The following is a 14,195-nucleotide window of genomic DNA, read 5'->3' on the forward strand; positions in this document are numbered from 1 at the left end:
TATCTATTTTTCATCGAAAGTCTCTTGCATCACACGCTGCGGCACTGCCACAGCGTGTAAGGAAACAATAACCCGCTCACCACATGGGATCAAGGCATTGTCTTCGCGTGGCGATCATGACTGCAACCTCTTGGAGGAGGATCAGGACCCTATGATTATAGGAAGCCGAGATTGTGAATGTGGTATAGGTAGGGTAATTTGGTAATGAAGGAAAGAAAAAAGGAAAAATTCCGGAAATATTGCGAGCAGAAACATAACGGAACCTAATATTTGGTTTCTAGACAGGTTAGTGAACTTTCGCACATCCATCTATACGGCATTTGACTACTTTCGATTGAACATTATGGGCTGTGTTCGGCAGTTAACTTTGCAAAATATTATGAGGTCATCAATACAAAGAGCTTTCCTACATCAAAAGAAGTAAACAGAAGTCACTTTTTGTATTCTATTCTTCGTCTGGATGTCGTGCTCAAAGTTTCATAAAATCCGACAAAATAAAAAAAGGACACTGTTGTCATTTGCTTGCAAAGTCACAAGTGCAGACGAGCTTTGGAATTATAGAGGTAGTGGTCAGGGATAATTGATATGTTATGATAACTGGGCAAAACTTTCTGCTTCTTTGATTGATTTTTTTTACATACTTGACTTGTGCGCCATTTTTATGTGCATTTTATATGTTACTTTTCAGGGAAATTTATTATCCTACATTCAACTTTGTCACAGAAGAATGCCACTATCATCGGCCCAACGCTCCATAACGCGAAATTCTGTGCCGTAAGTGCGCACATTCCTCTTGTAGACAATCACCTTACAATATCGGTTTAGCAATAGCTTGTTGCAATAAAAAACAGCGTTGATGCTTATTATAGTAAAGAACCCGTAGAATGGGTAAGTCAAATCAAGCACCGCTGTTAGTATTGCAGTTTTACCACAACTTGTATATTTGTATTTCCTTTTTCTACAAAACAACATTTTTTAAATTCTCAACGGAATCATTTTTGGGCAATCAATTATAATTACTACGATTGCTGTAGAGACATTTCAGCAAAATTTACAAGCACAAGTGATACGCAAACTGCAAAAGGTAGCTGGCGTTGGCAACTAAAGTTAAAGCTTCTTCGATAAATAATTTTCAAGCTTATAACAGTGGTATAGGAAACGCCGAGAGCTTTCATTTCAGTTAAAGATTTGCTTTGTGACCATCTTTCTTTAAACTAATGCTTTCAGCAAGGGTACTGGCAATTTCATGATATAGCTAAAAATTTTTACGTGAGTGTGCACGAGGTCAGGCGTACAATATATTTGTAGCTACTGCGGTATTCTACCATACTGTCTCTTATTCTGGGCTGGCGTGGTTTTAATTTCAGATATAGTAGAAGCTGCCTAGCATCATTATTAATCATTGTAAATTATAGCGTGATGACGATATGAGCCTAATAGTATCAGAATAAGTTTTTCTATGTACCAGAAATGGGCTGCATCATTTCACTCTCTCGTACGAAATGCACTAGGCTAGACTCAGGGAAAGAAATGTGAATTATACCTGAAAATGTTAACCTGGTTTGCTATTCAGGCTTTCATGCGAGAACACTTGAGTGTGTGTGTTTGCGAATTTGTGAGCGTGCGCGTTTGTGTGTGTGCGTGTGTGTTTGTGTGTATTTGCAAGGAAACCCTGTTGATTACATGGTTTTCGAAGGTAAGTATTACGCTTGAGACAGTCCCTGAACATTCGGCAAATATTCGAAAGGAAAATATGCACAAATACTGCTTATTCTGAATAACTTGAGACGCAAAAGGTCCCTTATCAGACGCGACTAGAAACTTTGCATGGTTGAAGTTGCGAAGCACCTTGCAGGAAAAGTTGTATTGAAAGAACCTTAAAGATAAGTTTAGTAACATAGAGTTGGAAATAAAATGCTGCAAGTAGATTGTGCGACCAGGCTGTCTAACCATCCCCCAGCAGGATTTCTTTTTCACTGCGTCTGCCAGCGCCCTAAAGGGACGTTCATCCTTGTTTTCCTCATTTTCTTTCATATCGAAGATGATGGAGAACTTTACGTTTACGTTAGAATCGGCATCCTATTTTTACTGCGCCCACAGTCTAAAGTTGGAAATACGGAAATACGTTGAGTAAACTGTTTGCGCAAATTCGAAAGGATGTATAGAAGGCCACCAAAGAAATCCCCACGGAGCTAGAGGTTCCCGGTATGGATGTACGCCTGGCGCACCTCCTAGAGGCCAACGGTTCTTGTTGGAAAGATGGAAAACGCAGAGGCAAAACCGAAGGCTCAGGCAGAAGGGCGCCGAACTTAACTGGAGCATAGAAGAGCACTGTGCAGAGCTTAACAGACAGCAATGGATTGAAGCACGTTCGGCAGCGGACGGGAGGATGCGCACCGGGGGTAAGTGGACTCCCCTGAAACAGTTGCTAGATGACGGTAAACCAACGGCAACCACCGATTGGGTATTGATAGACTGATTCACAAGCAGAAGGAAGAGGGTCATACCGAAGTGTCCCTTCTCCGAGAACTGGCCTTTAAATACCTTCCTGTGGGTCCAAGCGAACACAGTAGCTCCCCATGGTACGAAGGCTCGATCACTCCGGTTCTCGATGCCCCTTTCTCGGAGGCGGAAGTAAGGGAGGTCCTATGCAGCTTGAATGGCAGATCAGCTCCCCGCCCGGACGGCATACAGAACAGGCTCTTAAAGAACCTGGATGATAAGTCTATCAGCGTTATCGTCAGGGACATAAATAGAGTTTGGGAAGGGGGCATAGCCCCGGAATCATGGAAGCAGGCGACGGTAATTTTCATCCCCAAACCCGCAAAATCGCCTAGCCTGAATAACCTCCGCCCAATTTCACTCACCTCATGCTTAAGCAAAGTGGCAGAACACGCTATACATATACGAATCTCCAGGCACGTAGAGCATGAGGAGTTGTTCCCGTACAACATGGCTGGATTAAGACCTTCACTCTCCGCTCATGATGTAATGCTTCTGCTCAAGACTCAGTTTATTGACAATAGAAGCAGGGACGTGAGCGGAATATTGGCCTTAGATTTGTCTAAGGCGTTCGATACAGTGGCTCGCGACTTCATTCTGAAGGAAATCTCTGGGCTAAACCTGGGGGGTAGATTCTTTACCTTTTTGGAATCCTTCCTCAAGGGCAGGACGGCGGCTATCAGAGTAAGACAATCTAAATCATAACCATCAGAGCTCGGACGTAGAGGTACCCCTCAGGGTGCGGTATATTTCTCCCTTCTATTCAACATTGCGATGGACAGGCTTTGCAAGAGATTATCAGCTGTACCAAATGGAACACGCGCTCTATCATGGCAATATCACAATTTGGTGCCCTGGAGGTTCGGAGGCGGCTGTCGAGCAGGCGCTCCTGCAAGCCCTAGACGTTGTGCTTCCTTGACGGAACGAGATGTAAGTGCTCCCTGAATAAATCCGACTTTTACTTCACAGGCGTCGAGACAGGGGGTTTGAGGGTTAAGACCTCTAAACCAGATTCCTATTAATTTTTATATGAGGAATGGTAAGAAGATCCCCAGTGTCGACTCGATCAGGATCCTCGGGCTGCTGCTTGACTCCAAGGGCTGTAATGCCAAGACCATTGCTCACCTCACGTCCAAAACTAAAAACATTCTTAGACTGATCATGAGAGTCTCTAATAAGAAAGGAGGGATTAGTGAGGACAACCTGCTTAGGGAGCAGCACGCATTCCTCATGAGCCAGGTCAATTAGGTTGTTTCAGCCTTACATTGGACAAAAACGGAGAGGGACAAACTTGACACCCTGATGCCCCAAGGCATCAAGAAAGTGTTGGGCATCCTGATTGCAGTAAGCACGGAGAAACTCATGCAGCTGGGGGTGCACAACACTATCCTCTAGATGATTGAGGCACAAAGGTCTGCACAGGTTGATACAACTTGACGTTAAGGTCAGAGGTACCTACATTGTTGATCCATTCTCTAGAAGCGTACATCCGCAGGACAATAAGGAAAGGCAACTAGCGCGAGCTAAGGCGTTTTTAAAGAACACTTCAGGCGTTTCATTCTCGAGGCACCGTATCTGTGTTCATGGCAGCATTTGTGCCTGTAAAGTAGTGGATGCCTAATAAGTGCAAAGTGTAATACTTCAAGCTTGCCTTTCCGAGTCATAGTTGGCACAAGTACGTCCTGACAAAAAATTTCCAGGATAATCGCTTCAGTTCTTAAATGCGTGGTCGGTACTTCGTATACTTGCTTGGCCGTTTACGGAAAACCGTGATCCATACGCCATATTGGCCGTTTCTCTCACATTTGGAAAATTCAATAAAATACTTCAAGGGCAGAATTCAATAAACATGGCAGTTTTTCAGCACTAAGTACAATCAGGAGCATTGTTAAACTTCAGTGTTCCCACATTTCCAGCAGTTAGAATTGTGTTAAAATAAACAGAAGAAGTTGTGCATTCATGGGCTAGTGAAAAGATTGCTTTTGTGAATAGAGTTTGCGTGGTCAAGATTGTACTTATTGGAGAACTTCATTACTTTGAACTGCACTTGTGTGGGGAAGCTTATTTTTTCGCCATACTAATGGGGAATTCCATTGGGAGAACAGGAGCACTCAAAAGCACGCTGAAAGTGCTCGTTCCAGAGGCGACGTGTTTCAGTGGTCCAACAGGAGTGGGAGAGCCGTCATCCAGTGGTAGAACAAGAGCAGTTTCGCTGCGCCGAGAGCAGCCGGGAGCAGTCCGGACTGCTCTCACCTGAAAAGAGGAGTACGGAGGAAGTCACGTGACTTAAACAGTCATATCCTCCTCATTTCTTTTTATTTTGCTTCAACCGGCGCGCGCGGCGGCAATGGCGGCAGCCAAGTGTAGTTGGTGTTTTGGCACCGCTGTTTTCGGCGTCAGTGATACGAGCGAGCTCCGCAGTGATTTAGCGACAGATCCTGGCATTTCTAGTCCGCCTTGCTTCTCGTTGGACGCGCGGGAGACAGCGGCAGCAAAGCGTCTTCGCCTTGCCGAAGTGCTTGAGACGCTCGACGGTGACAGCAGCGAAACCTGTAGGAGTTCAACTTCAGGTTGAAGTCAGTTTCAGATGTTCTTCGCAGGCGCAAACGTTGTGGGATGCGTCGGCGTTGCACAAAAGTATGTAGTACGCGGCCGCAAACGGTGACGGTTACGCACGACAGATTACAAGACGATCACGCGTGTTTTGCTGCTCTCCTGCCGAGAATGGTGGGACGTCGATTGCTTTAGTCACATGGCACATTTATTTCTCCTCACACGTCCCCCACCCACCTGCTCTCCGAATGCACGCCGTATTCCAGTGGCGGGTCGAGTGTCCCTGCTCTCACTGCGCTGTCACCCGACTCCGCACTGCGCGGCGCCCTGCTCCTGTTCTCCCAATGGAATTCACCATAAGGCTCTCTTCCCCTAAGTTCAATTTTTGTACTTTATGGATTGCGTGTGCTCTGATTTATATGTGGGGATCATTTTCAGTTTTAAAGAATTTTTAAAAACTGCCTGTGGCAGATAGCCTAATTCTAGTGCTTGAGCTGAAATATTCAAGAAGGTGGGTATTGCACGAGAAGTTGGAGTCAATACTAAAATAAATTAGAAAATCCTATAACTTCCTAATTAATTACTTTATGACACATATGCAATTTACGAATTGTAGCCGGTGATTTGCAAGGCATATCCACTTCGAATGATTGTTCCGATGACATGGGTTTCGAGATAGGCGGCATTAAGCTAACAGTAAAATGAATTGCTTTGTATGAATTAAAAAAAAAACGCTGTTTTATATATTCAAGCACAGAAGTAGCTGGAACGCCCAGGTATTTCATCGCACTCTTTTACAATGAAGGTCTTGTAGCTGGTATCATCATGAAAATTAATTCTACGTGGATATCGCGTTGGAAACACACTGGCTACAATTCGTAAATTGCCGCATGTGGACTAAGGTAATTGATTAGGACGTTAATGAGTGAATTTTTCTTAATTAGACATGTGTTTATATTTCTCGTGCAAGTAATGTGAGCCTCTTTCAATAATCCAACTGAAAAACCATGGTTATGCTGTCACAGGCGGGTTTCAAAAAGTTCGGTAAAACTTAAGATATAAATAGGCATGATGATAAGTGGTTCTTGAGGGAAAGGGAAAGGTTGGCGCTATCTTCTGCAGCCCTTGAGGGAGCACGGCTCAGCGCCAATAAATAGGCATTTGGTGCCGCAGCTAAACGTCGTCTCCCTTCCCTCCCCCTCCCCCCCCTCCCCCACGGCCTCTCGCGCGTCGAAAGAAGGCGCGTTTGCTCTACATATATGATGATTGTAAAGGAGGAAAGAGACGCCTACTTCTGCAGCCCTTAAGGAAGCACGGCGCAGAACGCGCGTTTGTTCTCCGCCGTGCGTTCACTCGCCGTGAAAGAGCGCGTCCCTCGCGCCCTTTCACTCGCACATACATCGTTCGGCGGCGCGCGGCGACGATTTCATCTCGATTGACGTCATACGGAACCTCACGGCGACGGCGACGGCGACGGCAACGGCGACGGCGACGCCGACGGCAGAAATCTGCTTTTGAGTGTCCATATAATTGCTATCGCAATAAAATATAATGTAGTGTAACAGAGAATTTTGACCTTAAACTTCTCAAGTGCAAGGTGCGCATACTGAGGCACCACGTAATAACATATTCATTATTTATGCAGTGATTTTGTGGCTCTTAAGGATACACAGCTTGCCTTGACATCGCGGCCGCGGCGGCCGCATTTCGATGGAGGCGAAATGCAAAAACGCCCGTGTGCTTGCGTTGTAGTGCACGTTAAAGAACCTCAGGTGGTCAAAATTAATCCGGAGCCCTCCACTACGGCGTGCCTCATAATCAGAACTGGTTTTGGCACGTAAAACCCCAGAAAGAAGAAGACTTTGGGAATAATCAAGCACTTTTCGTCTTGAGTGGCGAAGTGGTGTGCTAATTCTTGTTTATGTGGTGAAATTACGCACCGTGACATTCCAATTTCTTTATTTGTTTGTAATTTTCTTTCCCTTATTTCCTTCTTATCGTTTCAATTCAATTTTATTGGAAAATCTCTTGGTGAAATTAATTTACAACTCGATGAAACAGAGATGGTGAACTAAAAGCTAATGTTGAGAGTGGCAGAATGAAAAACAAGATTATTTATGGTGATCAAATATATTACAGCAAAATGTGCTCAACTTATGTAAACACAATCACAGTGAGGATTGCTACCAGCAAATACAACTCACTCTTTTCTTGCGCACGTTGTAGATGACATTCTTTTACACAGTCCAAGGCGAGAGCGAACCACAGCTATCGTTGAATGTGCGCACAACTAAAGATGGGTCATGGAAACGTGTGTGGTCCCAACCTCATCCAACCCAATTCTGGCACTTCGTTCCTGATACTGTATTCTTCGAGGAGAAAGAGCCGTACCAGGTAACACACCCATCAGTTCCTTCATTTAGCGTACTTAATGGCCACACATTGCAAACATTCGGTTAGCCTTGGCTGCGCACAGTTCGCTTTAAACGTTTACGTCCTATATGTTAGCTTCGTACTAAAGTTGTACTGGATGTTGCACACTTGTTAATGAGTTTTCCCAATTCACCTTATTGATCATTCGTTTCCTTGTTGATCTCGGCTTTGATGTTGCCACTCTTAAAGAGATCTGACCACCTTCACATAGGTGGTGAATATTTTTGCTCCGCTCATCATCTTCAATCCCGACTGCTTTCATTGTCAGTGTAGCTTTCATCAACACTTTTATGCAGCAACGCCAGTACATTTTGCCTTTTCCTAATGGCGTGTCATTTCAAACTTATTTAGTGCACATAATGGGTAAATAGCATTGATTAAATGCTATTCAGTAAGTGCCTTCACTACACTATCGTTTATTGACATTCACCTCACAGCGAAAAATGACTTTCCATAAATATGTAATTGTCAAAGATATTAAAAATGGTGGGAGAAAATTGTTTGGCTATGTGATAGCGGCGATCATCCTTTCTTTCTTGTTATATCGCATTGATTTTTGTTGTCCGAAACAAAGGATTGTGTGTAGAAGCTTGTGCACGTAAATTTCAAATAGAGTGCTGCCGCAAACAGCGAAGCGCATTTCGCAAACTGGGGCACGCGCCCTGAGCAGTGTGAGTTGCGTACAGAAAGAGAGATCGCATGAGCTACTGTTGCAAGAATGAAGCATTCAATCTGTTTGGCAAGCAACAAAACTTAAAACAGCGCATGCTGGTTCCCTCTTATCTGTGATTAAATTCAGGGAGTTAAGCAGTGGGAGCTTAATATATATGATGAGGAGCAAAGAACGGGAGGTATTAGGCGTTAACACCAAGTGGCGTTGTGGAGAGCCCGTTAAGGTGAGTTGGCTAGCTACGATGCTAAAGCTGCTGCCCACCAACCATTGGAAGCTGAACAAGAAGCTTCTACAAAAATGAATAGCTCCAAAAAATTTTGGGCGAGGGAGATCGTAATCGATAGAATATTGCAAAATTTATGTATACCGCATAGGCTTTGAAGTCCTTTTGAGTGAGGATCGTGTCATACAACTACTGAAGCAATTGTATCCCGTCACCTTCAGTTATCGCCTTCTTTTCGTTTTACTAGGCAAAGTACATTTAAATGAGGCATCGCAGGACTCCACATAATCTTTTTCTGCTGTTTAGAAGCCATATGAAGGTTGTAGAGGCAAGAAAAAAATGAGTTGGGCAAGCCTTCTCTAAACCTTGGCGTTATAGCTAACTCACACCAGTTTGCTGAAACCACTCGTACTAACTTGACAGACTTTACACATGTAGTGCGTCCTATTATTAACAGTGTTTCCTTAGAGATTCAACAGATGCACAATTTGGCATATCCTACCACGCCGTGAAGCAGAAAGCTGTCGAACCTGTCATAGCAGTGTGATGCGATAGGCAGAAAATATTTCTTGTTTTGTAAACAATGTCCCAAATAAAAACCTAGTACTTCTTTTTGGTGAGCTACTTCGGCTTGACATTATCAACCACCTGCATCTCCTGCGAGTTCTATGCAATGCAACCTTATGCGATATATCCTTCCTACCTGCTTAGCTCATTTTTATTTGCTCATCCCACCTGAGTACTTCGTCATAGCCCTTTTGGTAATATAACTATAATCAGAAATAAATTTCTGATTGGCATCATATAAAATCAATATATGGTAATTTTAGCTGAAAGATCACCCATGAAGCATTCACGTGAAAGAATGCTTCCAGTATAAGTAATGGTAAATATAACAACGTGTTCTTTCGGTTACGAACTATAATTTCTTTGCGGAATTTCTTGTGTTTCAACCTTAATTCTTGGCAAGTGGGTGTCACGAGAAGCGTTTTGCAGACCTGCAAGTTTCGACATTTATTCTGATGCAACAAGATTTACGTAGACCCACTGCATGCCCTTGGCAAAAGAATCTGAATATTGCTGATGTCGTTTAAGATTTCGGCCCAAATGGTGCATTAAATGCAAAGTATCGTTGAGGACGTCTATGTGCTCAGCCATACATGATTACAAAAGATGAAGTTGAGCAGATATCTTTCAATGACCGCAATTGCAACTTGTCACATGGTATTTTACCTTTTTGTTCATTTTAGAATATGCTTTTCTAAAGTGAACTAACATTTAATCAGACTAACTTGCATAGCGTAAAACGGCTGTTCATACAGTAAAATATTGCAAAAATTGAAGCGAACGTAACTGATATCTTTAATAAGATATTTTTGCTCAAATAATTGACAAAGTCATTTCATTTCATGCACTGTTTTCTGCTAAAGGTTGCATTTATTGGAGAACATGGGAGATCTAGAAAGCCCGGCTACATTGCCATTGACGACATCACGTTTTCAGAAAGCTGCGAGATTTACCACGAAGGTGAGTCATGCTGCTGTTATGCCATATGTATGTCCAGTGCTATTCGCTTATATACAATTTCACACAGATGTATGGATTTTGAAGAACCTAAGCATTCTATCATTGTGACAAAATTGTCATGTTCTGGTTCTCTTTTACAACCTCCCGAGACCCGAAGGTATATGAATGGCATAATCTTTTTACTAGTCGGTTCTTATTGCTGACTGGTACATTACGAGCGGGAATTTTTTTTAATATTTAGGTTAGATGCCACGAACAGCACCTCTATGTACGTGGACGAAGTGAGCACATCCTCCTGCTTGATACAGTAGAAACTTGTTTTCTTTTCCTAAACATAGAGATGAAGACGCAGCATCGTGTAGAGGTTTATTGTGTTTATGCTGCTCGCTGGGTTTCATGGCATTTCGAAATATACAAAGCACACTTCACGGTTGCTTTCCATCATCTGTGATGAGACTATTGAAAATTCCAAATTAGTTTCAATTTTTTAACGCTACGATGGCAAGAGTATAACTAAATCACCCCCGTGCGCTATCACACGCATCTGGCCTCATATTTGGTATGAATAATTTGCGTAATTGTTTGCGAATAACGTTGAAAAGAATTTAAACCTATAGACCATATAATGAACGAGGGACCTTAGGAGGATGTGACAAGGAATTTCCCGAGGCCATTCGCTTACACAGGGTTACCCAACTATCATGCACCAAGATTTAAAAGTATGCAATTGCCACGTAGCTGCACAGAACCAAGGTAATGTTCGACGTCGTTTGGAGATACTCGGATCATTTTTCCATTCCAGCTAATGGCATAATTAGTCTTAAATATTTAATCAACTTCTCAAATATTATAATTAAGGGAAGGTATCTGCCTTTGAACGTCGCTATTGGAAATGACAAATAAAACGTCAGCGTACTAGAAGTTACAGCTTGAGTGATATTGTGAAGAAACATTAGGAAGAACTCGGAAGCAATATTTTTTGTAACTTGTTTGGAGAGTAACTAGCGCACATAAAGCGGTCCTGTACAAAAGGTTGGGGCCAGAGATCGTAATTTTTAAAGTTTTAACTGGTTGCCCGGATGATCTCGTTTTGTTCTCGCACACCTATTACAGAAGCATGGACAGCCGTTTTTTCACCTGATTTGCCTACTAAATTCAAGCATTTTCATTTGGTAATATCAGTGGGGCATTCTACCTACAAGAGACAGGCTTGAACGCTGGGATATGGTAGTGAATGATAAATGCATACATTGCACACAGAGACCAACGCGCATGTAGTAAAGGAGTGCCTTGTAGTACGCCTCTTCTGGAAGCTGGTTCCAAGAATATTCGGAATATCCATCATACGGGCACCACGGCAGCGAGATTGGTTTGTGAGTCTTGTCTACTACAGCGTTAGCTGCGTTTTGTGGTGCTTCCACAGCATTGCAGAACGATCCCGGCAGCCAAATGGAGCAATGTACCCCAGAGTGCGAAAACTACGGGTGATAATATGGGGTCATCTTGAAGAACAGCGGTTCACCGAGCTTCTTCGCCGCTGGTCTACGCGGTACCTAACCGTCTTCCGGGGCAATGTTTTGCTACAGCCAGAATAATGCCAAAATTCTGTCTGCCTGAGTAGAGACTCGGTACTTGTGTGTGCCTCGGGTGTCATTCTTGAATTCAAGGCTCACATTTATGCTTCTGCGTGTACACTGTCATAGTGGTTATTGATGTGTGGCAAATGCCAGTGTCAAACAGACACCATTTACTATTTTGTTTGCTAATCTGTTTTGTTTATAACAAGTACGATGTATTGCATGTGCGATATGTTATATTGTACTCCACGTTCATATCACAGTTGTACGCGTGCCTATGGGTGAATAAATTTCCTTGTCAACTCTGCCGACATGTTCTCGTTTTGAGCGCCCGAATAATGGCTTTCGCTTTTGGCTCATCTTCACTTGAAGGTCGCCGACAACGGGAGCTAAATGCATTGCATACTTAAAAAACCTGGCAGGTTCAGCCACCTATTCAATCACTGACATTGCATTCACCAGCAGAACCTGCCAACTGCTATGCCATTGGAATCAGCTTTTGTTTCAGGTATAGACACCGGTTGTAGTGGTATATATTCAGCTTACCCTTTCGGAGCGTTTGATACGTCTTTGTTTTATTATCAAAGCCCTGCCAGAAACCCCGACACCAAGTCCACCATCATTCACCTGTAAGGTCAACGAGTACCAGTGCGGTGACAGTGAGCAGTGCATTCCCGTCGCTCAAGTGTGTGACTTCAAAAATGACTGCGCCAATAATGCTGACGAAGCTCAATGTGGTAAGTTTTTTTGCTGACGCAGGTGTCAGCTGAAGTCCTTTGTGGTAAACCCCACAAGGAGGTCGGGATGTTAGATCCTGTTTCTACACCTTGGGCGCTATAACGTAAAATGATTCAAAACTGTATTGATTCCAATTTATGCAATCAACCTCCACGATCGGTCAAAACATTTTCGGGCCACTCCCAACGTAAGCCTGTCTATCACGCGACGTCACGAAAACCGCGATAGCTCCCCATCTGATATAAAGTGTACACACTAATTATGCATGATTAAACCGCACAAAAAATATAATCATTCCTGATTCGACACCTTTTCACCATTAGCCCTCTCCTACTGTTGCTGTCCAATGTTGTCTGGCTACGCCCACTTCGCCTGTCTGTCACGCGACCTCACAAAACCGCGAAAACTCACCACGTCAAAGGGACGTGTACGTGAAAAAAAATGCGTTAATATGGCGAACAAAACGGAAAACTTTTCTTTATAGCCACAGACTGCCCCATTCCGAAAGGAATAGAAGATGGCTGCCCGCTGATCGCTCAGGTCCTCGCTACTCGCACCTGCCGGTGAGCGTGTATTTATTCGCGCTTGATAAACCTTTTTGCGTGGCAGTAAAACGTTATCGAGCCCTTTCGGCATGCATACGACATCGCTCTGCCAACTCTTCCTTGCTGAGGATCCGTTTTAGCGGCATTATCATCATTCGGTCGCACGCCGCCGCTATTTTCTACCAGCTACTGCAAGCTAAGGAAGGCGAAGTCGACCAATCGGAGAAGCCGGTACGACCCTCTTCATGCGGTTATCTATTTTCACTGTGCTGGCTCGGCCCCATTGAAACCCTCTCCACTAGAGCGTGCTCCTCGCCTCTTGTCAGCCAATTAGATAAGAAAAACCGCTAAGTGTAGACAATGTTATTGGTTTTGAAAGCAAACAAAGGTGACCTCCTATAAACGGGGATTGTGTTCAATTGGGTTGTTCAGACGACGCTATACGTAACCACCAATCTTCGCGTCGGTGGTTACGTAAAGTTGACGTCAGGAGTTTATGATCAAAACAGTTTGGAATCATTTTACGTTATAGCGCCCCTGTTCCTCATCTTAATAAATGACATTTTAAAAGAACTCAAGTGAACTGTACTGCTGCTCGCTGATGGTGGTTCCTTCTATGCCATTGGTCAGCGGCATGATTGCAACTGCGCACATGCAGTTATAGTAAGATTTCTTTCTGTTGTGTCCAAGCGTGCTGTGCATTGGAGAATATGGTTTTGAACACTAAGTGCGTACAGGTTAGTTTTATCAAGAAAAGCTACGAAATCTGCAGTTACCCACATTCTTTATAGAGTAGTTGTTCGATAGCACTGTGCATATAGGTATCTAAGGGTGTGTTAGGATGAATTCTCTTTTGAGATTATTTCTATGTCTTTATTCGAAATTTCTTTTGACTTTGGCTGACATGTAACCGCAAATGTCATGCTGAGAAAGCTTCTAAGCACTGCAGGTTGAAACATTTTTTAAAAGTTATTCCCTCATAATTTTTGATAGCTGGCAGAAGCAGAAACGGTTGTTCGAGAAAGCTCTTGTTTCTTTGTTTTCCTCAAGAACAATAAAAACGAGACTTGGATTGGCTTGTGTTTTCGATTAGAAGTCTAGACACATAAAAACATTTGTCGCGAAATCGCCTTTTCATTACTACTTAAATTCATATATGTATGGTACACAATATGTGTAGTATCTGCTTACATGTCTGCGTTTCAAGACACGAGGATATTGCTCTTCATTGTATGAAGGTCAAACCACTGTCGTCTTAAATATGTGCCATTAGATGCGCTTTTTCTTTCTTTTTTTTGGAAAAAGAAGCTAGAAGCTGCTCGTCACACTATCGTTGTAGCTGCGCATACTCTACGTAATATGTGAAGGTACGAAGGTGAATAAATTCTACAGCGTAGATTTCCTCTTTTAGAGCTTCACAAGTG

The 14,195-nt window shown here is 43.2% G+C and overlaps 1 protein-coding gene across 1 annotated transcript in view; it reads left to right on the forward strand.

Moving 5' to 3' along the window:
* LOC119448915 (MAM and LDL-receptor class A domain-containing protein 1-like) overlaps positions 1-14,195 on the forward strand; it is a 465,143-nt gene that overhangs the window by 201,837 nt on the left and 249,111 nt on the right. Inside the window, exons 41-44 of the mRNA XM_049666559.1 lie at positions 689-774; positions 7,282-7,449; positions 9,815-9,911; positions 12,076-12,225. Of these exons, the coding sequence (XP_049522516.1) occupies positions 689-774; positions 7,282-7,449; positions 9,815-9,911; positions 12,076-12,225 (501 nt within the window). The remainder of the gene's footprint in view (positions 1-688; positions 775-7,281; positions 7,450-9,814; positions 9,912-12,075; positions 12,226-14,195) is intronic.

This window comes from Dermacentor silvarum, chromosome 4, assembly GCF_013339745.2.
Source record: "Dermacentor silvarum isolate Dsil-2018 chromosome 4, BIME_Dsil_1.4, whole genome shotgun sequence".
Classification (NCBI taxonomy): Eukaryota; Metazoa; Arthropoda; class Arachnida; order Ixodida; family Ixodidae; genus Dermacentor; species Dermacentor silvarum.